Consider the following 25,560-nt stretch of genomic DNA (forward strand, 5'->3'; position numbering starts at 1 on the left):
TAGACGCACAGCTGCCCTGATGATAAGGGTTGAGAGGGCTGATCACTTTTAAGGCTGTATTAAAGGGGTATTATCATCTTAATGATCACTGTTAAATCTGTTAATGATTTAACAGTGATCATTTTTCTAAATATATTTAATTAACAAATTCCCACCCCTTAGAAGAAAATAAACCTATACTTACCTGACTGTTGTCTTCCGTCTCCCCTGGTTACGGCCACCGCTCTTCTCAGGAATCGCGGTGGCTGCGCGTGCACAGACGACTTCTTATCTTCTCCCGGCCGGCCGCGCGCTGTACTGAACGCGCACGCCGAGACCGCGCATGCGCTATAGTGATTTCTTCCTGGCCAGTATAGTATACTTGCCAGGAAGAAGTCACCAGGGCGCATGCGCGGTCTCGGCGTGCGCGTTCAGTACAGCACGCGGTGTGGCCGGGAAAAGACATCAATCAAGATGGAGCCCGCCCCCTGCCGAGTGCCGAAACCAGGAAGTGGACAGCGCGCCGGGAGCAGGTAAGTATTAAACGGCGTCATGAGAATACCCCTTTAAGTCCTATTACACTGGCAGATCATCGCTAAGATTATTGTAACAAGCGTTCATATGAATGCTTGTTATCGATGATCTGGCAGTGTAATACCACACCTCCTAACTTTTTGGACGGTCAAAGAGGGACACTTATGGTTCATTATGTGAAAGATCAATTTTTCCTGCATATCTACACACTTCAATGTTTTCTTTTACACTATACAAATTATCTGAGTATAGACATTTCGAAAACACAGATCACATCAAATAATGAAATATTATACAAGAAATAAACTAAACACTTTCAGGATCAATATTGTAGATGTATTCATGCAAAACTATACATCAGATCAAAGAGAGACAATTTATGAAGCAAAGAGGGACAGACTGACTTGGTAAAAAATAGGGACTGTCCCTCCAAATGAGGGACACTTGGGAGATCTGTAATAATGCCGATGAACAAGCAAATGGTCGTTCATTGGGTAATCGGGGTCTTTTAACATGTTTAAAAATAATCGTTTGCCATGTAATCAGCACTCTGCTGCTGGGAAACAGTGATTCAGTATGGGGACGAGTGATGGCATTAGTGATCACTGGTCCTCATACTGAGGAGGAGATCACTGTATGTAATGCACCAGTCTCCTCCACCAGCGAGCAGGCGATTGCTGGGAAGGAACGCTTCACTCCGGACGATCGCCTGCTTCATCTGCCAGTGTAATAGGGCCTTAACACTGGCAGATGATAACGCTCGTTAGTGATCATCTGGCAGTGTAATACTGCCGCTGATTACCCGATGAAAGAGCAAACAATAGTTTATCCGGCAATCATGATCTTTCAGCATGCTGAACTACTTGCAAACTGCTGCATGTAATAGGAACACTTCCCTCCCGTCAATCACCTATATTATCCCTGGGTCTAGAATGTATGTTATATGGGGCTTTGTGGCTGGCCCTTTTATAGGGCAATGTTACTGGCAGTATTATGCACTTCTGTTAAAGGGTTACTGACTGTGGTCAGCATAGCTGGTGATGGTTACAGTAGCTAACAATGTTACAGTATGTGCTGGATTGACTGTGGCTGTTTAGGCAAGTTTTGTTCTGTTTGTGCATATATGTCTATACCCCTCCTGTAACAAAATCCTGGTAATCTCTTTATATACTCAAAATATATGCGGTAACTTTTTTTGTATTCCTTCTACTATATGAAATAGACATACTGTAGATATCTGAAACAACATTATGTAACCAGCATAACACTACTATGTCTTCTTATCTGATTCACTGGTGTTTTGCTCTTTTCGGACTTATTTATCAACAGTTTGCATGCAAATGATCTACAAATGCCATTCTTTCATCATCCGCCCCCTGGTGACCTTTGTAGCACTTCTAGTGTTAATGTACAGTGTCACTCTGGACCATGGACTTCCACAAAGTATGACTGCGTGTCAAGTGAGCAGAGGTTAAGGTTGTCTGCCCTTTCCCCAGACTTGTCACCATATGTGTAAATAATCACAGACCCTTCCCTTAACCAGACACAAATTTATTTAACTATATGATGGCCAGAACACTTATTCTTCATGGTAGTTTATTGGATATGTTTTTATTCTGTATGCACACTGGAAGCAGGACAGAGGCCCAGGCTTCATCATTAAAACTGCTTTATGTAAATCCTCTTTAATCCACATACAATGGATGACATATCAGAACTATTGTTATAAGGAATGCCATCAAGAAGACTTTTTAAACATTTAAAAGGGTGATTCTGATATTGATGTCCTGTTCTCAGGATAGGTCAATATCTGATTGGTGGGGGTCGGACTCCTGGCACCCCTGCCAATCAGCTGTTTGAAGAGGCTGTGGTGCTCTGGTCACTACTGCAGCCTCTTCCTAGGTCAGTGAAGTCATGAACATTGCTCACGTGGCCTAGGCGCCCAATTGAATGGGACTGAGCTGCAATACCAAGTGCTGTGCTGTAGGATGCAAAAAGGCCATGGCATTCACCAGAGTGCTGCAACCTGTTCAAATAGCTGATCAGCAGGTTGTTGGGAGTCGGACCCCGCTGATCTGATATTGATGACCTACATCAAAATATCGAACAACCCCTTTAACTAGTATATCAATTACCCCTACTAGAGGGCACTCAATGTGACAATTTAGTGGCCTATATCAATGTAGAAAATTCTCTCTTCATTATCCTGAATGGCGCCCTGTGGATAAATTCAATGTATATGCCAGCAGGAGCTTTTCCTGGAGTATAAACTTAATGTAAGACTATACCAAAGTGTGAGCAGAGACCAACACATTTGCTGTATCTGAACACTCCCAAATGCAGCATGTTTTATGTGTTATTCCACAATAAAGGGGTTGTACCACTTCATTTTAAGTCTATGTGCAATGAGCAGGACCGTGGTACGGTTACACGGACGCCAAATTATGCAGTGGGTCAGGATATGGGTATAATAGTCTATAGTTTTGTTTGTGACGCCAATTGCAGCGAGCGCAGGGTACTGTCACAGGGCCCTTTAAGGATATTATAACTCACACCCCAGGTTAGAAATGCCAGAGTGGTGTAATGTCTCTGTATGGTAGTGGTAATGGTGTCAACGGTGTCTCCTACCTGGGTACGGCTGGACTCCTGGATCCTGGCTCACTTGCAATAAAATGAGTGTGGTGTTAGTAGGAGTAATAGAGGGATTTTGCAGCAGAAATTGAGATCCAAACTTTTCTTTACTGAGAGTAGCTTCCATCCAAGCAAGATACAGCTCTAGTCTAAGGTCCCAGCAGGTATTGGCAATGGTTGGCAGGAATTTATCTTCTGCTCTCTCAAGTACCTGGAGCTTGCAGGAAAGGACGTCTGCTTTTTAGCTCTATACTGTGGCAGGAATTTGGCTTCTGCGCTTTCTATCTTCTGCTGTATGGGGACTGACTAGCTGAGGAGGAATATGGCTTCTCCTGGGAATCTGGTCTGTACTCACAGTTGTCTTCACAGAGTATGGTTTCTTCCTGGAACTGAAGTTGTCTGCTTGCTTCTTCCAGCTGGGGATGATGATAAATGTCTCAGCTGAGACAAGATCCTGGCTTGGATCCCTATATCTGGGAGCTCCTAACAAACACAGCCTTCCCCTAGCAGGGGTGGCTGGCACACTGACTCTAACTTCCTTCTCCACCCATGAGGCAGGATGTAGGAGCAACCCACTCTGCTCACAGAGGGGGGGAGCTAAACTGGAATGAACTATTCCAGCTCAGAAACACTAAACTGAACCTAGCTCCTTGCCAGAACATTGCTGCCACCTGCTGGTGAACATGAAGAATGACAACAATATACATTTAACAAGGCTTATAATGCACAGTTGTGAGGATGTAAGGCAAATTACATCAGATGACAAGGTTACAGCTCTTAGCAGATTGTAGCGGGGAAAAAGAGTTTAGTAACACAACTCTGGGGTGTTACATATGGAATTTATGATAATGACTTTCATCAGTCTCACAGGCATTTAATAGACAAGCAGGGTGCAAGAGTGAACACCTCTCCATTCAAATATCTCTAAAACTAAGTACCCGTATTACATAGTTACATAGTTAATATAGTTGAAAAAAGACAAACGTCCATCAAGTTCAACTAAGGGATAGGTGGGGACACGAATCCCAGAAGGAAGTGAGATTTCTACACGTTTTCATAAGCAATAATGTTTTTTACTTTTAAGGATTCGTCTAAACCCTTTTTGAAACTGTCCACTGTTCCTGCTGTGACCACGTCCTGAGGAAGTCTATTCCACAGATTCACAGTTCTTACAGTAAAGAAGCTTTGACGCTTCTGGAGACTGAACTTTTTCTTCTTTAGTCGGAGGCAGTGCCCCCTTGTCTTTTGAGCACATTTTACATGGAACAGTTTTTCGCCGTATTTTTTGTATGGCCCATTTATATACTTGTATAGGTTAATCATGTCCCCCTTTAGACGTCTCTTCTCAAGACTAAATAAATTCAATTATTTTAATCTTTCTTCATAACTAAGACCCTCCATGCCCCTTATCATTTTAGTCGCTCTCCTCTGTATTTTTTTCCAGCTGCAGTGCATCCTTTCTATGTACTGGTGCCCAGAACTGGACTGCGTATTCCAGATGAGGCCGCACCAGCGCTTTGCAAAGTGGTAGTATTACATCCCTGCCCCACGGGTCCATGCCTCGTTTAATGCATGACAATATCCTGGTGGCCTTAGAAGCAGCTGATTGACATTGTATGCTGTTATTTAATCTACCATCCACAAGGACACCCAAATCCTTCTCTATAAGTGACTCTCCCAGTACTAAATCACCTAGGACATATGAAGCACAGAGATTATTACTACCAAGATGCATAACTTTACATTTGTCCACATTGAACATCATTTGCCAAGTTGATGCCCAATCACTCAGTGTGTTCAAGTCAGCTTGTAGTTTGTGGACATCTTCCATAGACCGTACAGTTCTACACAGCTTAGTGTCATCTGCAAAAATAGATATGGTGCTATTAATCCCGTCCTCAATATGATTAATAAATAAATTAAATAATAAAGGGCCCAGCACTGAACCTTGGGGTACACCACTTATAACCTGGGACCATTCTGAATAGGAATCATTGACCACAACTCTCTAGACACGGTCCTTCAGCCAGTTTTCAATCCAATTGCAAACTATACTTTCCAAGCCAATAGACCTTATTTTACTTATTAACCGACTCCGGACCGCCTAACGCAGGATCGCGTTCCGGAGGCGGCAGCTCTGCGCAGAGTCACGCATATACGCGTCATCTCGCGAGACGCGAGATTTCCTGTGAACGCGCGCACACAGGCGCGCGCGTTCACAGGATCGGATCGTAAGCGAGTGGATCTCCAGCCTGCCAGCGGCGATCGTTCGCTGGCAGGCTGGAGATGCGATTTTTTTAACCCCTAACAGGTATATTAGACGCTGTTTTGATAACAGCGTCTAATATACCTGCTACCTGGTCCTCTGGTGGTCCCTTTTGTTTGGATCGACCACCAGAGGACACAGGCAGCTCAGTAATAAGTAGCACCAAACACCACTACACTACACCCCCCCCTGTCACTTATTAACCCCTGATCACCCCATATAGACTCCCTGATCACCCCCCTGTCATTGATCACCCCCCTGTCATTGATCACCCCCTTGTAAGGCTCCATTCAGACGTCCGTATGTTTTTTACGGATCCACGGATACATGGATCGGATCCGCAAAACACATACGGACGTCTGAATGGAGCCTTACAGGGGGGTGATCAATGACAGGGGGGTGATCACCCCATATAGACTCCCTGATCACCCCCCTCTCATTGATCACCCCCCTGTCATTGATCACCCCCCTGTAAGGCTCCATTCAGACGTCCGTATGTTTTTTACGGATCCACGGATACATGGATCGGATCCGCAAAACACATACAGACGTCTGAATGGAGCCTTACAGGGGGGTGATCACCCCATATAGACTCCCTGATCACACCCCTGTCATTGATCACCCCCCTGTAAGGCTCCATTCAGACGTCCGTATGTTTTTTACGGATCCACGGATACATGTATCGGATCCGCAAAACACATACGGACATCTGAATGGAGCCTTATAGGGGGGTGATCAATGACAGGGGGGTGATCACCCCATATAGACTCCCTGATCACCACCCTGTCATTGATCACCCCCCTGTCATTGATCACCCCCCTGTAAGGCTCCATTCAGACGTCCGTATGTTTTTTACGGATCCACGGATACATGGATCGGATCCGCAAAACACATACGAACATCTGAATGGAGCCTTATAGGGGGGTGATCAATGACAGGGGGGTGATCACCCCATATAGACTCCCTGATCACCCCCCTGTCATTGATCACCCCCCTGTCATTGATCACCCCCCTGTAAGGCTCCATTCAGACGTCCGTATGTGTTTTGCGGATCCGATCCATGTATCCGTGGATCTGTAAAAAACATACGGACGTCTGAATGGAGCCTTACAGGGGGGTGATCAATGACAGGGGGGTTATCACCCCATATAGACTCCGTGATCACCCCCCTGTCATTGATCACCCCCCTGTCATTGATCACCCCCCTGTAAGGCTCCATTCAGACGTTCGTATGTGTTTTGCGGATCCGATCCATGTATCCGTGGATCTGTAAAAAACATACGGACATCTGAATGGAGCCTTACAGGGGGGTGATCAATGACAGGGGGGTGATCACCCCATATAGACTCCCTGATCACCCCTCTGTCATTGATCACCCCCTGTAAGGCTCCATTCAGACATTTTTTTGGCCAAAGTTAGCGGAAATTTTTTATTTATTTTTTTTTCTTACAAAGTCTCATATTCCACTAACTTGTGTCAAAAAAAATAAAATCTCATATGAACTCACTATACCCCTCACGGAATCCAAATGCGTAAAATGTTTTAGACATTTATATTCCAGACTTCTTCTCACGCTTTAGGGCCCCTAAAATGCCAGGGCAGTATAAATACTCCACATGTGACCCCATTTCGGAAAGAATACACCCCAAGGTATTCCGTGAGGGGCATATTGAGTCCATGAAAGATTGAAATTTTTGTCCCAAGTTAGCGGAAAGGGAGACTTTGTGAGAAAAAAAAAAAATCAATTTCCGCTAACTTGTGCCAAAAAAATAAAAATTCTATGAACTCGCCATCCCCCTCATTGAATACCTTGGGGTGTCTTCTTTCCAAAATGGGGTCACATGTGGGGTATTTATACTGCCCTGGCATTTTAGGGGCCCTAAAGTGTGAGAAGAAGTCTGGGATCCAAATGTCTAAAAATGCCCTCATAAAAGGAATGTGGGCCCCTTTGCGCATCTAGGCTGCAAAAAGGTGTCACACATCTGGTATCGCCGTACTCAGGAGAAGTTGGGCAATGTGTTTTGGGGTGTCATTTTACATATACCCATGCTGGGTGAGATAAATATCTTGGTCAAATGCCAACTTTGTATAAAAAATGGGAAAAGTTGTCTTTTGCCGAGATATTTCTCTCACCCAGCATGGGTATATGTAAAAAAGACACCCGAAAAAACATTGCCCAACTACGACAATACCGCATGTGTGACACTTTTTTGCAGCCTAGGTGGGCAAAGGGGCCCACATTCCAAAGAGCACCTTTCGGATTTCACAGCCATTTTTTACAGATTTTGATTTCAAACTACTTCGCACGCATTTGGGCCCCTAAAATTCCAGGGCAGTTTACCCCACAAGTGACCCCATTTTGGAAAGAAGACACCCCAAGGTATTTCGTGATGGGCATAGTGAGTTCATGGAAGTTTTTATTTTTTGTCACAAGTTAGTGGAATATGAGACTTTGTAAGAAAAAAATAAAAGAAAAAAAATCATCATTTTCCGCTAACTTGTGACAAAAAATAAAAAGTTCTATGAACTCACTATGCCCATCAGCGAATACCTTAGGGAGTCTACTTTCCGAAATGGGGTCATTTGTGGGGTGTTTGTACTGTCTGGCCATTGTATAACCTCAGGAAACATGACAGGTGCTCAGAAAGTCAGAGCTGCTTCAAAAAGCGGAAATTCACATTTTTGTACCATAGTTTGTAAACGCTATAACTTTTACCCAAACCATTTTTTTTTTTTACCCAAACATTTTTTTTTTATCAAAGACATGTAGAACTATAAATTTTGAGAAAAAATTTATATATGGATGTCGTTTTTTTTGCAAAATTTTACAACTGAAAGTGAAAAATGTAATTTTTTTGCAAAAAAATCGTTAAATTTAGATTAATAACAAAAAAAGTAAAAATGTCAGCAGCAATGAAATACCACCAAATGAAAGCTCTATTAGTGAGAAGAAAAGGAGGTAAAATTCATTCGGGTGGTAAGTTGCATGACCGAGCAATAAACGGTGAAAGTAGTGTAGTGCAGAAGTGTAAAAAGTGGCCTGGTCATTAAGGGGGTTTAAGCTAAGGGGGCTGAAGTGGTTAAGCGTCTGAGGGACAGTATCAAAAGCCTTTGCAAAATCCAGAAACACTACATCCACAGCCGCCCCTCTGTCCAGGCTACTACTCACCATAAAAACAAATCAGGTTAGTTCTGTCCTTGGTAAACCCATGCTGGTTTTTACTTATAATATTACTTATAGTCACATACTCCTGTATATAGTCCCTTAAGAGTCCTTCAAACATTTTGCCCACAACAGGAGTTAAACTAACTGGTCTGGGGGGGGGGGGGGGGCGTGGCTAACTGCCGACATGAGCGCACGCACTTAAGAGCTGCTCCGTTCCCTGTACAGAATCCTGACTAATCCTGCCAAGCTGCCTACTCCAAACTCCGAGTGGCAAGTGCAGAGGAGAGAGAGGAAGCCTAGACAGCACGAGATGGGCCCCAGCAAGGCGCAAACCACGGCTGATAAACTTAAAGAGTATGCCCGGCAGGAAAATCAACATGGCGCCACAGCTCCCGCCACTCCACGTGCAGCAGTCATGTGCGGTCAAGCCGCACAGCATGTGGAACCTGAGGATGCTGGAGAGCCTGAAATCACCCTGAAAGCGGTATCAGAACAGCTCATGACAGCGATTTCCTCCTGCCAGTCCTCACTTACCTGTAAAATTGAAGAGGTGCGGGTAGACCTGGGACTGCTGCGGCAGGATGTACAGCAGCTGAGGGAGAGAGTGAGACAGACGGAGGACCGTGTCTCAGCTCGAGAGGACTCTACCAGACCACTTGATTCGAGACTGCAGGAAGTCGAGCGGTCAGTCGGTTTGTGGCGGCAGAAATGTGATGACCTGGAGAACAGGGCCCGGCGCAACAACGTGAGGATCCTAGGCATCCCTGAGAGAGCAGAGGGCCGGGACCCTGCCAACTTCTTGGAGCAGTGGTTCAAAGCCCAATTTCCTGATGCCTCATTTTCCAAGGCGTATGCAGTTGAAAGGGCACACAGGGTCCCTGCCAGACCACCTCCCCCGGGAGCCCCGCCGCGACCTTTACTAGCCCGCTTACTCAACTGGAAGGACCGGGACCTTATACCTAGCCAAGCAAGGAACAAGGGGGTGATTACGCATGACAACGCAAATGTATCACTGTTCCCTGACTTTTCTGCGGATTTGCAAAAGAAGAGGGCCACCTTCATCTCGGTCAAGAGACCCCTTCGTGAGCTGAATTTGCAGTATTCAATGGCCTACCCAGCGTGCCTTCGCGTGATAGACGGCGACCGGTCAGTCTTTTTCACTGACCCTAAGGAAGCGGAGGACTGGATCTCTAGGCGCCCTAGACCGCACTAATTCTGTTGCTCTGGCCGACACCGCAAGTATATCAAAGCACCGCGAGGTGCCATGTGGGAGCCTTGCCACTGTACATATGCATATTTTTTAGCACAATGTGGGACATTTTGCTTCCAGGCCTCTGCGGCCCATCGGCTTTTAGTGTTGTTTAAGGATGTAGTCTGAAGTGTTCATGTTTTACATCCATTTTTATTACTCTGTTCCCGCAGCCCACTCACTTTATATGTACAACGGACGTTCGACCACCTGCATGGGCTTAACAACTACTATCCCGTGCAGGTCCCCGAATACTCTGCCACAGAACAACCAAAATAATGTTTGCACTGGTGTGTATCAATGGTTGTTAGTTAACTGCATGCTACGTTACATGTTAATTTTTATGTTGAAGGCATATGGATTTATCAACAATGTTCCCTATGTTATAATTAACCTCTATAACCCCCCCTCCCCCCCTGCCAATGTCTCCTCACTCCAAACGATGCTGGGCTTTGCTGCTCAATATCCCACGGCCCGATTGCTCTGTATGGGGGATTTTAATATGGTAATGCAGGAGAGCCTAGATAGATACCACTTTTCTCGTTACTACTCTGTACAGACTTGCTGCGGAGATGGGCTGGCTGGACATGTGGAGAAATCCGCAACAGAAGGGGTACTCTTGTTTTACACCCGCTAGAGGTGGGTCGATTATTTACTGGGCAATGCTGCAGTCTACACTGATCTGGTTGATACACAGTATGAACCGCAGGGTCCTTCAGACCACGCCCCTGTACTGGCACGACTGAGAGTGCTGGGGGCCGCCTCTAGGGGGGGGGGGGTAAGATGAGAATTCATCCCTTCTGGCTCTCCCTGATGACCCCTAATGATAGAGTCCCTGATCAACTACAAGTATTTCTAGAAATGCAGGGTGAAAAGACGGATGATTTGATTCTCTGGGACACCTTAAAAGCCTACTTGAGAGGTTGCTTAAAGTCCTCTATTTCCTATATCAAAAAGGATACTGTGCGCCAGGAGATAGATTTACACGCAAAATGTACGGAAGCTGAGGCTTCGTTTTGCTCTGACCCCTCGGAGACGAATAGGATAGAGTGGATGACTAGAGGTAGATCATACATGATGCACCTTAAGGAAAAGAGCGAGCGTAGGATGTTCTTTATGAAGCAACAGTCCTTTGAGTCTGGGGATAGAGCAGGAAGGCTCCTTGCTCATATAGCCAAAACTAACCAAATGTCACCCCCGGTCATACGGATACAGAGTCCCGAGGGCCGGGTAGTGGACTTAGTGGACGGGATCCTGAATAGCTTTAGGTGTTTCTACCAGTCTCTGTACAGTTCTGTGGCACAATATACTGATCGGGAGCTGCGAGAGTACATAGCCGAGGTCTCTCACCTCCGACTGAGTGCGGAGGACAGAAACCTGCTAGATATAGATATAAATCTGGAGGAGATCCAGTTGGCTGTGAAGGAGCTGCCTGCTGGGAAGGCGCCGGGCCCTGACGGGATCCCTGTGGAGGTGTATTCCAGATACATAGAGATACTAGGACCCCAACTCCTTAAACTATACTCAGCATGCCATCAGCGACATCAACTACCTGAAACTTTATATGACGCTACCATTGTAGTAATTCTGAAACCGGATAAAGACCCGAGTGAATGTGGCTCTTATAAGCCGATTTCACTATTAAATTTAGACTACAAGATTTTAACTAGGCTCCTTGCTACCCGTCTAAACAAGGTTATAACCTCCATTGTACACCAGGACCAGGCAGGATTTATGCCGGGCAGAACGACTTCTGATAATATCAGAAGAGCACAGGTTGTGGCACAGATAGGGATGGCAGAGGGGAGCCGCTGGGCCTTGGCGTCTCTTGACACAGCCAAGGCCTTCGACTCCGTAGAATGGCCCTTCCTGCTGCAGATCTTGGAAGACTTCGGTTTTGGACCTAAGTTTGTGAGATGGGTTGAAATCTTATATCAGAGACCTACAGCTAATATACTTCTTAACGGAACGCAATCTGATTACTTTATGCTCCACAGGGGCACCAGGCAGGGTTGCCCCCTATCCCCACTGTTATTCGCGGTGGTGATAGAACATCTGGCCTTGAGGATTAGACAGGATGAGTCCTACTTGGGGGTATCTCGGGGGAGTAGAGAAGAAAAAATAGGCCTATATGCTGATGATCTCCTCCTATTTATGGCTGAGCCTGAGCGTACTCTCCCTGGTGAGATAGCCGTGATAGAGAAGTTTGGCACTTACTCGGGCTTACACATAAACTGGACGAAATCTGCTATTATGCCTCTATGGTCACATGACTGGCCGTCAAGGTTTCACAATTTGCCTGTAGTGGACAATTTCAAATACCTAGGTATTGTAATCACCAGGGATCCCTCCACGTCACTGGCTAGGAATATAGACCCTTAGAGCTACTGTTTAAGGATAAGTTTAAAACTTGGAAGTGCCTGCCACTATCAGTAATGGGAAGATTAAACTGAGTCAAGATGATACTACTTCCGAAGGGTTTTTACCTCCTGGCGCATGCATGTGCACCCGTACCCAGAGCCTTCTTCGACTGCTTACACTCATTAACTACTGCTTTTGTTTGGGGTAGGGCTAGAAGGAAGCTTTCCCTTAGTGTACTACAAAGATCTAAACTTCAAGGGGGGGCTGCCTTGCCTGACTTTTTCTTGTATTACATTGCTGGTCAGTTGAAGTATTTAACTTCATGGGTAGCACAGTTGGACTTACCGGGACCGGAGTATTGGTTGAAAGAGTACCTCCACTTGACCACATTATGGCCGGTTTAGTAACTGGGAGGCTACTCCCTATTCACAAATTGGCCAACCAAGTATGGAAAGCTGCCAAATTGAATTCATATAAAGACGTGCCTGATGCTGCTCCACTCTGGGATAATCCCATGTTTTCACACCTGGCAGACTTGGAGGGCTCTGCTGTCTGGAGGCGGAGCGGGTTACCTCCCTGGAGGACCTTTAGGGAGGAGTACTGCGCTCCTTTCAGCAGATCCAGGAGAGGTTTGGGATACCTCACACTCTCTTTTACCGCTATCTCCAATTGAGACATGCCCTCGGAGCCCAGTTCCGTGGTGCGGGCCGCTCCATCTTCAAATATCCCTTGATAAGCGTGTTGAGATCCCAGGGGGATCATATCTGTGCTATATACACATTTATTGGGAGGCCGTATGTTACTTCAGCCCCTTGAGGTGGAGGAGAGGTGGAAAGCCTCCATACCAACACTTACAGCGGAGGACTGGGAGGAGGCTTTGCTGACTCCTACTAGAGTCTCCCCATCGGTTAATAATAGGCTGACTCAGCTGTTTATATTGCACAGAAGCTACCTGTCGCCGATCAGATTGTACAAAATGGGAAGATTGCCTCACAGTAGATGTCACAAAACAGGGGCGGACTTCTGGCATCTGATCTGGGATTGTGATTATTTGCAGACCTTCTGGAGGAGTGTGGTAGAAGTCCTATCAGTAATGGTTCCTGCCCCGATACCAGTTTGCCCCAAAATATGTATTCTTGGAGTGTTGGATGAGGAGCAGTGGACGCACCATCAGAGAGTGTTTCTGGGGGAGGCCCTGTTTCTAGCTAGGAAAGCAGTAGCTTTGAGGTGGATGGCTGATATGATTCCTACAATTAGTCAGTGGAAAGCACTGGTCAACCATGCTATTTCCATGGAAAAAGTGGTTTACATACATAGAAAGTGTCCGATGAAGTTCCAAAAAGTATGGGGGGGGAGTGGTGCTCTTCTCCTCAGACCCTACACCCTCTACACATGTACTCTGTGTCGGGGGAGCCCAGATCCTAGTATAGTACCGAAATGTGGATTCTCATGCTCCGGATGTCCTTTGAATAACAGACCCTGAAACAGACTTCACTGCAACTCTCGATGTGTTAGATTCATGTATTGTGTACCCACCTCTCACTTATATGTTATGGTATAGTATGCAATGTAGCTTGGAACTCCGCTGCGTGGGACGTGTCAGCTTTGCAATGTTATGTCTCATGCCTCTTGTTAAACCTCAATAAAACGAGTTAAAAAAAAAACAACTAACTGGTCTATAATTACCTGTGGAGGACCTTGATCCTTTTTTGAATATGGGCACCACGTTTGCCTTGTGCCAATCACTTGGCACTGTACCAGTCCCTAGAGAATCCTTAAAAATTATAAACAGGGGCACAGCAATGACTAAACGGAGCTCTTTAAGCACTGTTGGGTGTAATCCATGTGGACCCGGTGTTTTGTTCACATTTACCCTATTTAACTTCTCCTGGACCATATCTACAGTTAGCCAATTGAGTGCATCACTGGATGTACTAACAGCCCCGGCGCCACAGATATCAGCTCCTTTCTCTTCTTTTGCATATACAGAGCTAAAAAAAACTATTTAGGAACTCTGCCTTTTCCTTATCTTCAGTGACTACCCCCCCCCCCCCCCTTTACCATTATTTAGGGGACCTACCTGCTCAGACCTAGGTTTTTTAGCATTTATATATATTTAAAAAAATTGGGATTTGTTTTGCTTTCTTTTACTACCTGCTGTTCGTTTTGTATCTTTGCTAATTTTATCTCCTTTTTGCAGATTTTATTAAGCCCTTTGTAATCTTCAAACGATACAGCTGACTCCTCAGATTAGAATTTTTTAAATGCCCTCTTTTTGTCTTTTATTGCTCTTTTTACAGTAGCTGTAAGACATGGGGGGTTTAATTTTAGCCGTTTATACTTGTTACCTAAAGGGATACATTTTTTAGTGCAATTAGCTGCTCCCAGTCTATGCCCTGAAATGCTGCCCTCAACCCAGGGAAATTAGCCTTTTTGAAATTCAGTGTCTTTGCTCTGCCTGACAGAGTTTGCTTTTTATAGTTTAGGGGGAATATAATTATATTGTGGTCACTATTACCTAGTGTTTCTCGAGCAGTAACATTACCAACATTACCCTCAATGATCATTAGGGGTCCTAGTGGTTATACCCCCAACAATAATACATTAACCAACCACCTATATTGTTGATACGTGATGATCGTTGTAGGATAACCCCTTTAAATATAAAGTATTTCCATTGAAGTATCACTCATGTGAAAGATAATTTGTTAGCATTCATCTTGTTGCTTTCCCCTTTAAATATTTCCTGGGGAAAATAATCTACAGGGTGGGCCATTTATATGGATACACCTTAATAAAATGGAAATGGTTGATGATATTAACTTCCTGTTTGTGGCACATTAGTATATGTGAGGGGGGAAACTTTTCAAGATGGGTGGTGACCATGGCGGCCATTTTGAATCCAACTTTAGTTTTTTCAATAGGAAGAGGGTCATGTGACACATCAAACTTATTGGGAATTTCACACGAAAAACAATGGTGTGCTTGGTTTTAAGGTAACTTTATTCTTTCATGAGTTATTTACAAGTTTCTCTTTGTTTACAGCCATTGACATGTCGCCGAGGTTAACACGTGAGGAGCGGATAGAAATTGTGTTGATGTCTGGTGAACGCAGTAACCGGGTCATTGCAGCAGATTTCAATGCAAGACACCCTACGAGACCACCCATCTCCCATGCTACAGTTAGCAAACTGCTTGCTAAGTTTCGTGAAACTGGTTCAGTGTTGGATTTGCCAAAATGTGGATGCATGAAATCTGTCTCTAATGAAGAAACATCAGTGGCTGTCTTAGCTTCATTCAGCAAGAGCCCACAGCGTAGCACTCGCCGCATGTCACTGGAGAGTGGCATTAGTCGAACATCCCTTTGGCGGATATTAGCTACTCACAAATGGCACCCTTACAAACTCCAGCTACTGCAGCATCTCAACGAGGATGACCCAGATCGGCGCACTGAATTTGCAGAATGGGCAAAACAAAAATTGGAACAGGACCCTCAGTTTACGCAGAAGATTTTGTTCAGTGATGAGGCAAACCTTTATGTGAATGGTGAAGTTAACAAATAAAACCACCACTATTGGTCTGACACTAACCCACTATCACGGTTGAGGATGGGGAAAACCCTCAGCCGTGCGGTATCAGCAGATGGAGTCGCTGCAAGGCCAGGACAGAGAATTAGGGAGCTGGTCACCTCCTACACATCCCTAACTCTGACCCTGTCTCCTATCCGTATGAGCCAACCCTGAAGGTAGGAGGGCTCATACTCCGGAACCTGATATTCCTGCTCGCCCTCAGGGTGGCCCTGGACTAGGAGCAGGGTAAGACGACCCGTTCCTCCTAGACACGGAGGAACAGGAGTCTCACTGGCCAAGATACATAGAAAGGGGGAACATAAACAGACATATGGCAATGACAGGTAAGTGAGACTAGTTCCACACTTACCTGCCACAGACACACAACCTGGAACCCACGTGCAAGTGCTGCCATCCACAACCAACATAAAGCACACAACAGACATCACACAGGAACCCAGTAAACCATATGTTGCAATAACAGATAAACCATAAACTAACACCAGACATAACGTTTATGACAACCAGGGTGGCCCTCACTGGCAGATGGTAAATAAGAAGGAGGATGTCTCCAGCAAGCATGGCTGAAGCACCCTCTCTGACTACTGCCTTCCACTGAGGCTTTATAGGGCCAAGTAGCCACACCCACAGTCAGACACACCCAGTGCACACACACACTAGGAAGGAAGTTAACCCTTCCAACACCAGGGAAGGGAAAACAACAACTTAAAGGGGAAGTGCACACAACACATATAACACCCCGTGCACACCGATAAAAGGCACACCTATAAATAGAGGTTGCCAGGTGCAACCGCATGCCTACTGCAGCAAGCTGCCTAGCACCGCTCAGGCTGCTCTGCTGCCACATACACAATGTTGCCAGCAGCAACCACAGGTGAGGCAACATACTATAGCCCTCACCTGTGATTGACAACAACACCAAGACCGCAGGCAACTGCCTGCGGTTAAGAGTCACGACCATGACCATGGCCGTGACACCATCATTGGATAGATCCCTCCAAGACTGTTGGAACAAAAAAAATGATGGTATGGTGTGGTATATGGGGTACAAAGATAGTGGGGCCATTCTTCAATGGAAACCTCAAGGCCACTGGATATGCGAAATTGCTACATGATGATGTGTTTCCCTCTTTATGCACTGAAGCTGGCACGTTACCTGAGTTTTTCCAGCAAGATGGTGCACCACCACATTATGGGTGTCAGGTCCGAGCATTCCTAGATGAACAGTTTCCTGGAAAGTGGATTGGTCGTTGTGGGCCAGTTGAATGTCCCCCAAGGTCTCCCGATCTGACCCCCTTAGACCTTTATCTTTGGGGTGATCTGAAGGCAATTGTCTATGCTGTGAAGATACGAGATGTGCAGCACCTGAAACTACGGATACTGGAAGCCTGTGCTAGCATTTCTCCTGCGGTGTTGCTATCAGTATGTGAAGAGTGGGAGAAGAGGGTTGCATTGACAATCCAACACAATGGGCAGCACATTGAACACATTTTATAAGTGGTCAGAAACTTGTAAATAACTCATGAAAGAATAAAGTTACGTTAAAACCAAGCACACCATTGTTTTTCTTGTGAAATTCCCAATAAGTTTGATGTGTCACATGACCCTCTTCCTATTGAAAAAACAAAAGTTGGATTCAAAATGGCCGACTTCAAAATGGCCGCCATGGTCACCACCCATCTTGAAAAGTTTCCCCCCTCACATATACTAATGTGCCACAAACAGGAAGTTAATATCACCAACCATTCCCATTTTATTAAGGTGTATCCATATAAATGGCCCACCCTGTACACAGGATAAATTGTTTCATTGCAGAATCTGTAATTGTAGTTTATATAGATCAGCGAGTATGAACCCACTGTGCCAACTAACTAGTTTAGTGTTGTTGGGCTAACCCTAATGGCATTATTCTGACACTCTCCTAGTATTCACCTTTTAACTCCTGTACAGGAATCTGGTCTTTGCTGCAGGGAAGCAACCAGACTGTTATCTCCTGGGATAGTCCCGGTGTAGTTGGCAGCTGACCCACCAGGAAGTCAGGATCCATAAATTGCACCAAAACCACAGAAGCAGTGTGAACAGTCACTAAGGCTTAGATGCGGACTGCATACTGGTGGTGTAGATAAATTTAGACACACTACATACCAAAAGGCTTCATGGTAGTGACGACACAGGCAGGCTGTTTACTTGACAGGAACACAGTACAAGGCAGATGGACAGAGTTAACTCAAACACAAACAGAACTGAAACTGAAGGTGCAGGATCACATAGGCAGGGTGGGTACAGGCTGTAGCACAGACAGGAACAAATGCAGGCAAAACGCAGGAGAATCACAGAAACACTAGACTTCATCACACCTCTGCTGGTCACCAGGAACCTTAAAGGGGTTTTCCATCACATACTATGGGGTCATATCGCTAGGATATGCACCCATTGTCTTATAGGTACAGGTCCCACACCTACAAGAACGGAGCGGGGAAATTAATGGAGGGTGCACTGTGCACGCGCAGCCGCCCTACAATCATTTCAATGGGGCCGCCGAAAATAGCCGAGCTGGCTCGGCTATTTCCATCTGCCCCATAGAAATGAACAGGAGCAGGGGCCGCACGTGCGCAATGCGCATCCATTCAGTTGTATGAGAGCAGTGTTGCGTGGTGGAAGGACCCTGGGGTTCTCAAGCCACCCCTCTCCCTGCTCCGTTCTCCTCTGGGACCTGCTCCTATCAGACAATGGTATGTGATGGGAATACCCCTTTAAGCTCTCTGCTTGAAGAAGGGGCCTTAAATATCTAGGAACCCCTAGCCATTGGCTTGGGAAGGATTTGAAAGCACTGGCCCTTTAAGAGCCATAGGTGAGTGTATGCCTTAAGGGGACAGAGGCTGGAGTACTAGGCAGCCACAAGGTTAGTAGCATGGTGTCCGTGTCTACAGGTGAGAGCAGGGCAGCTGTCCTAACAGTAGCGATGAGGACTCATAATATAGGGGTATATTGTGAAGATCCCACCTCCGGTGTCTTGGACCCTGTGTGACATTGAGGTAAGAAGGATATTGGACTTACCCGCAGTTACACCTTTTAGGTATGATGGGGTTTCATTCAAATTCCAGTTGTAAGACATTTTTACAGAGAAGGACTCCAGAAGGGAGAGATCATGTCAGATTAGACCACCGCAAAATGTCTATTCACTCCCAAATATATATTTTTTGCCTGGACAGTATAACATTTTCACATTTATTTTTCTCCACTGAACTAAAAAAAAAAAAAAAATACAATGATGTGTTTCTTTGAAATCATAGAGATAACACTTGATAACAGCTGCTGTCTATGGATGTTGAGCTTGAATGAGTAGGAGGTGTGACATTAAGGTCATGAGACACATCACCTCATATATCAAACCTCCTATAAAACATGGTGATTCACCTGCAGCCAAGTTCATTGAGTCTTACACTTTACTGATCTACAGATAGCCTTAGAACCCTACAGTGACTGCTAGGAGAATAGGGCAGATGTGTTTTTATCACGTCAAGTTTTTGTCGCTTTCTTGACATTTTGTGCAGTTTTAACCTATTTGAAACACTGCCGCACATATGCATTGCTGACTGCAACTGTATACACATAGGTTATTTTGGAAGTATGGTTTGGAGGAGTTGCGTAGTGGTGGCGGTACTCTTTTTCATAGTTTTATTTACCGTAAATAGGGAGAAAATGAAGACCAGGTATCGACGGAGCTGGATAATGCCTGGAACATTATGGTGTGGAGCTGGAAGCACTGCAGAAAACTTCACCAGCTTAGGTGAGATGAATACACAGATGGATCAAGATGCGGATCCAACATCCACACATTATTATATCCATACACAACAAAGTCATAGAGCAGCCAATACCATCTGCAACTTAAAGTGATAACCAATCAACTTCTATATAACATATAGCCTACAGATTCCACTGCATATCAGAAGACTTACTCTCCTTTTCTTTTGTAATTCTTCCCTCTTAGGTGTATTTTCTGGAGTGGATCGTTGTTGCAGAGAACATGACCACTGCTCTCCACAAATTCAAACATTTGAATTTCAGTATGGCATTAGAAATTACAGACTTCACACCGTCTCCCACTGTGACTGTGACCAGAGGTACGATAAATGCCCAATAAATACTTATTTGGAAATTTATCAATTTAAAATTTGTGAAATTGGAGTCAGCTTCTCTTTTGGTGAATTATAGGAAATCAATGTGTAATTTCAATTCCCGGTGCTTCTCCTGCTCTTAGGTAGACCACTGAACCACCAGAGAATTCTGCCCTATAGTCTATTAGAAGCTGTTCTGTGCTACAATCCAGTTGTATGTTTTGAGATTTTAAAGGGGTGACTAAGTTCAGTCACTCGTAAACTTTTGGAAATGTTCTACCTCTTTGTGGAGCGTAAAATGTGACAGGAACAGATAAAGAAATACAAATCTTAAAAAGAACTAAAAGATGTAGGCTGTGTTCATCTAAAGAATATGACATCACGTGCAAGGAGTGATGTAAAATAAATCATTTATTCTTTTGACTATCAGCAGCTAAACCACTATCATTCAGTTCACATGGCACAATACAATTCCTCTAGAACAAAACATGGCTAAGTTTACATATTGTTTCCACCATCATTCTTACGTCTGCATTCCTTCCTTAGGTTTAGGCAGTGTCTTCACGCTCTTAATGACGCCGTGTCCACACTTGTTGGCATCGTGTTTTTCAATATCTTGGAAATGCCCTGCTTCAGCCTGAGAGAGGAGGAACAGTGCGTGGAGTGGCACTGGTGGGGAGGGTGAGTGTGTTTTCTCATTTCTGGCTTCAATACCTGCCCAAACTGCCATAACTTGTATGGGCTTAATGGACAAACAGCGAAAAATAAACATACCATGTCTACACCTAGTACCATCAAAATTGAAATGTGCATACATTTTAACTCTTAAAGGGGTTGTCCAGCCTTTGGATTTTTTTTTTTACTGACACAAGTAGCGTCTTGCACCTATTGAAACAACTCATCCCCACCGCTGTGTTCTAGCTAGCAGGCTCCATTCAGTGATACACCAGTCTGCAGCCTATACATTTCTGGACAGACGTGGTCATGTTTGCCGCTGTAGCCAATCATTTTCCTCAACGGTCACGTACATGTCCCTGGTGGTCACCTGCTACTTGGGGACAAGTGATCGCTTAGTCTAGTCATTGGCAAACAAAATGTCCCAAAGGCTAGAAAACCCCTGTGCAGCAATACTTTAAAGCACAATCAAAGCCAACCTATCTTACAAAAAGTGCAGATACACACTGATAAGGAGCAACAGGTGCACTTGTGTGCCTTATATTTATGATGTGTTTTAAAAAAGGAGCCTATGTAAAGCTATATTATTATTTTATACTGCCATATATACAGACCCTGCAGTGTCATCCTATTTTATTGCTGCGATCCTACTCGTATTTTAATGTAAAAAGTTAATTAATAAAGCTGATATACACTATAAAGAGAAAAGTGCACCTCTTATTCACTGAATTCAATCCCATTACCACAGGTGTATAAAATCCAGCCCCTAGCCATGCAGTCTGCCTTCACAGACAGTTGTGAAAGAATGACTCATTCTAAAGAAGTCACTTAATTCCAGTGTAGTACTGTAACACGTCAGTTCATGAAATTTCTTCCCTCCTAGATATTCCATGATTATCTGTGAGTGGTATTATTACAAAATACATGCTTTTAGGAGCCACCGAAAATCAGCCCACGTATAGTTACAGAGCAGGGTCAATGAGTGCTGAGGCACGTAGTGCATAAAAGTTACCAAAACTCTGCTGACACAATAACTCCAGAGTACAAACCTATTCTGGCATTACCTTAGAACGAACATTGGGTCAAGATCTTCATGACCTGGGTTTCCATGGCCAAGCAGCTGTATGCAAGCCAAACATCACTAAGTACAATGCAAGAGTCAGCTGTTGTGGTGTAAAGCAGAGCATCACTGGACTCTGGACCAGTGGAAATGTGTTCTGCGGAGTGATGAATCACACTTCTCTGACTGGCAGTCTGATGGACAAGTCTGGGTTTGTTGAACACCAGGAGAACATAACCTGCCTGACAGCATTGTGCAAACTGTAAAGTTTGGTGGAGGAGGGATAATGTTATGGGGAAGGTTTTTCAGTGGAGCCCCCTTACAGTAGTTGCAGTGAGGGGAGATCATAAAGCTCCAGCATACCAAGACACTTTGGACAGTTGTATGCTTCTGAAATCTTGCAGTAAGCCTTCCCAGAAGTGTGGAAGCTTCTTTAGTTGAAAGGGGGGAGGAGGGTCAACTCTATACTAATAACTATGGATGTTGAATAGGATTTCATAAAATCTCCTGTAGGTGTAATGTGAACGTAACTGTATAATGTGTATAATTTGTGTATACCTGTGTAATGTGTAGGTGCCACAATGCTTTTGTCCATATAGTGTAATTTTCATAATACACTGGCATCGGTGCACTTTTGATAATGTAGGTTGGTTTTCATTATATGACAAGATGGCCGTACACTTTGAATAGCTGTTGGTTGGACACTGATTCAGTGGACAGCTATTCCTAACCAGCACCACATGAGAAATGAGGGATAGGTGACTGACAGACACCTCTAGCAGTGACATGTCTCCCTTTGAAACAAAGGATCAGTCATGTTGAAATTCAACTTGCCTGATCTTGTTTTTCCCATGACATACACTGTGAGTGTCAGATGAGCATTTCATACACATTAGATGGTCCCTCCAAAACTGAGGGGGAAAGGGAACTAAACAACTTAATTCATGGCCACCTTTATGGCTTATTCACATGTTTTTCTCTTCAATGTGCTGTCCTCTCAGAGAAACTTAGTGCATGTCCTATTGTGGTAGACTTCTGCAGCTCAGACTTGCCTATTCATGTCTGTGAGAGTGAAAAAAAACTTTATTGTGCACTGAAATCATACATGTGCAATCCATTTTTCATGGATCCATCTGTTGCAGTTGGAACACAGTCATGCCAGTAAGACCTTCGTATGATCAGTCACGTTACACATTGCCCCTCAGAAGTTTGCAAAGGCATTCCAAACATACCTGCGTGTAATCTGGATATTCATTCAATGTCTAGGAAATATCTGTTAAAAAATACTTCCCAAGTGTCCAGCTGAGCGACTTTGTTTAAAATACCCTGCCCACCACCCTTACCAACTTTCTGCTCCTTCTCTATCCCCCCAAGGCTTCCTCTCCTCTTCCGACGTCATGGAAAGGGATCTCAAAATCTCATGCAGTCACCGTCCCCTGAGAATAAGCCGTTTTGCCTTTGGCGATCTTCACAAGTGTATGCCGCAACGCTGATGCAGAACATATGCCTGAGGCAATAGCCTACAAAGGGAATGTACTGTGCAGGTGCTGGAAAAGCAGCACAGGGTGCATAAGGCTGCGTTCACACGGGCGAGATTTCCGCGCGGGTGCAATGCGGTAGGTGAACGCATTGCACCCGCACTGAATCTGGACCCATTCATTTCAATGGGGCTGTTTAGATGAGCGATGATTTTCACGCATCACTTATGCGTTGCGTGAAAATCGCAGCATGCTCTATATTCTGCGTTTTTCACGCAATGCAGGCCCCATAGAAGTGAATGGGGTTGCGGGAAAATCGCAAGCATCCGCAAGCAAGTGCGGATGCTGTGCGATTTTCACGCATGGTTGCTAGGTGACAGTCTATTCACTGTATTATTTTCCCTTATAACATGGTTATAAGGGAAAATAATAGCATTCTGAAAACAGAATGCATAGTAAGTGATCAGTTGAGGGTTAAAAAAAAATTAAAAAATTAACTCACCTTCTCCGTTTGTTCGCGTAAGTCCCGGTCTCTTCTTTACTTCTCAAAAGATGAACTATGGGCTAAAGGACCTTTGGTGACGTCAGATCACATGCTCCAATCACATGGTCCATCACCGCGGTGATGGACCATGTGATTGGAGCATGTGATCTGACGTCACCAAAGGTCCTTTAGCCCATAGTTTATCTTTTAAAGAACTAAAGACCGGGAGAACTACGCGAACAACAGGAGAAGGTGAGTTCATTTTTTTTATTTTTTTTAACCCTCAACTGATCACCTACTAAGCATTCTGTTTTCAGAATGCTATTATTTTCCCTTATAACCATGTTATAAGGGAAAATAATAACATCTACACAACACCGAACCCAAACCTGAACTTCTGTGAAGAAGTTCGGGTCTGGGTACCACAGTCGGTTTTTTATCACGCGCGTGCAAAACACATTGCACACGCACGATAAAAACTGAACATCGGAACGCAATCGCAGTCAAAACTGACTGCAATTGCATTCCTACTCGCGCGGGTTTGCCGCAACACACCGGGACGCATCCGGAACTAATCCGGACACGCTCGTGTGAACGCAGCCTAAGTGAGATTTTGCTAGGCTTTGTTGTGACGTCAGGGGAGCGAGAAGGAAGCTTGGAAGGTTAGGGGACAGCCTGCCTAGCTTGGGGACTTTGAACATGACAGCCCACCCAGCTTGGACACATGAAACAGCAAAGCCTGCCCACCTTGGCACTTGTAAACTATTTTCAGCTGAATGAAAGTGATTTTCCTAGACATTGCATAAATATCCAAATTACACACAGATATTTTCGGAATGCTTTTCCAAACTTCTGTGGGACGATGCTGTTGGTTACATTAGTGAAAATGATGTGACCGACTCCCTAAGCTTTTGCAGCCTAACAATATTTTGTATCATGTTGTAATGTACATTCTTTTATGTTCCTGTTCATCAGTTGTAAAAAGAATGGCAGTGTACCAAAAGCTGAGCTTCAAAAGCCAGAGATCTTCAACTACAGTAATCCAGAGGACAGACGCACATCTATCCCTATACCTCACAGCTTACATCCACACAATGTTACATCTCCCCCCCAACAACGGCTAAATGCTAAGTCAAGGAGAAGGAGGCTCAAAAGACTGCAGAGAGAGCAATCTAAAAGAGACAATAAAGGTATATTAAAAGACAGTAATAAAGCAGAAGAAAAACCCAAAATACTGAATGTAAAATCAAAACTGTTCACAAAACACTGACAAAAAAGCAGCAGGAGCTGTATGAGGACAATGTGCAGGTAAACAACCATTTATTTATTAAAATAAAATACCTGACAGAAGAACAGCCATATTATTGGCAATAAAGCCACACTGCAAAAAAATCTTAGATCAGATCTGTAAGAAAAGTCTGAGATTTTGTGAGATTTCTGAGACTGCAGACGCCCCCTGGTGGCTCAGGTGCTGTTGTGAAATGCAGCAGTAATACGCAGGACCCAGTGTATGGCATCACAGAAGATAACACATGGACGTGGACCTGTTTATAGAATACTTTGACAGCACTGTTTTAGTACATAGCCGGGAAAACTATCACCTAGAGGAGGTGAATCCCTGTCACTACCACATAATCACATTGTTAAGTTCCTTACACCATATAGTATTTAATTACACTAGCTATACAAGTAAACCACAATTGTGCTCTCTGTGACTACTGTGCTATATAAATAGTTTTGGTAGCAAAGTTTTTTGTGATATAGTTTTCTCTAAGGGTAACAAATCATTCAGGTGTTTCCATATTTCTAGGCTCATCCAGAAAATAATTTGTCCAAGCACTGAATGAGTTCTAGTTTTATATACAGCACATTTGTCTTCATGGTATAGTTTAAATGGCCAATAAAGCTAAAGAACTATTAAGACTGATCTGTATATATGTACAACGTCCTGCGTCTTATCAGACCT

At 44.4% G+C, this 25,560-nt stretch overlaps 1 protein-coding gene across 1 annotated transcript; it reads left to right on the top strand.

Moving 5' to 3' along the window:
* Positions 1-19,256: 19,256 nt before the first annotated feature.
* Positions 19,257-25,230, top strand: PLA2G3 (phospholipase A2 group III). The gene is made up of 4 exons (XM_040416721.1): positions 19,257-19,566; positions 19,771-19,903; positions 20,444-20,578; positions 24,570-25,230. Exons 1-4 carry the CDS (start codon positions 19,407-19,409, stop codon positions 24,862-24,864), a joined length of 723 nt encoding a protein of 240 aa, XP_040272655.1. The 5' UTR covers positions 19,257-19,406; the 3' UTR covers positions 24,865-25,230.
* Positions 25,231-25,560: the final 330 nt, after the last annotated feature.

Source organism: Bufo bufo, chromosome 2, assembly GCF_905171765.1.
Source record: "Bufo bufo chromosome 2, aBufBuf1.1, whole genome shotgun sequence".
NCBI lineage: Eukaryota > Metazoa > Chordata > Amphibia > Anura > Bufonidae > Bufo > Bufo bufo.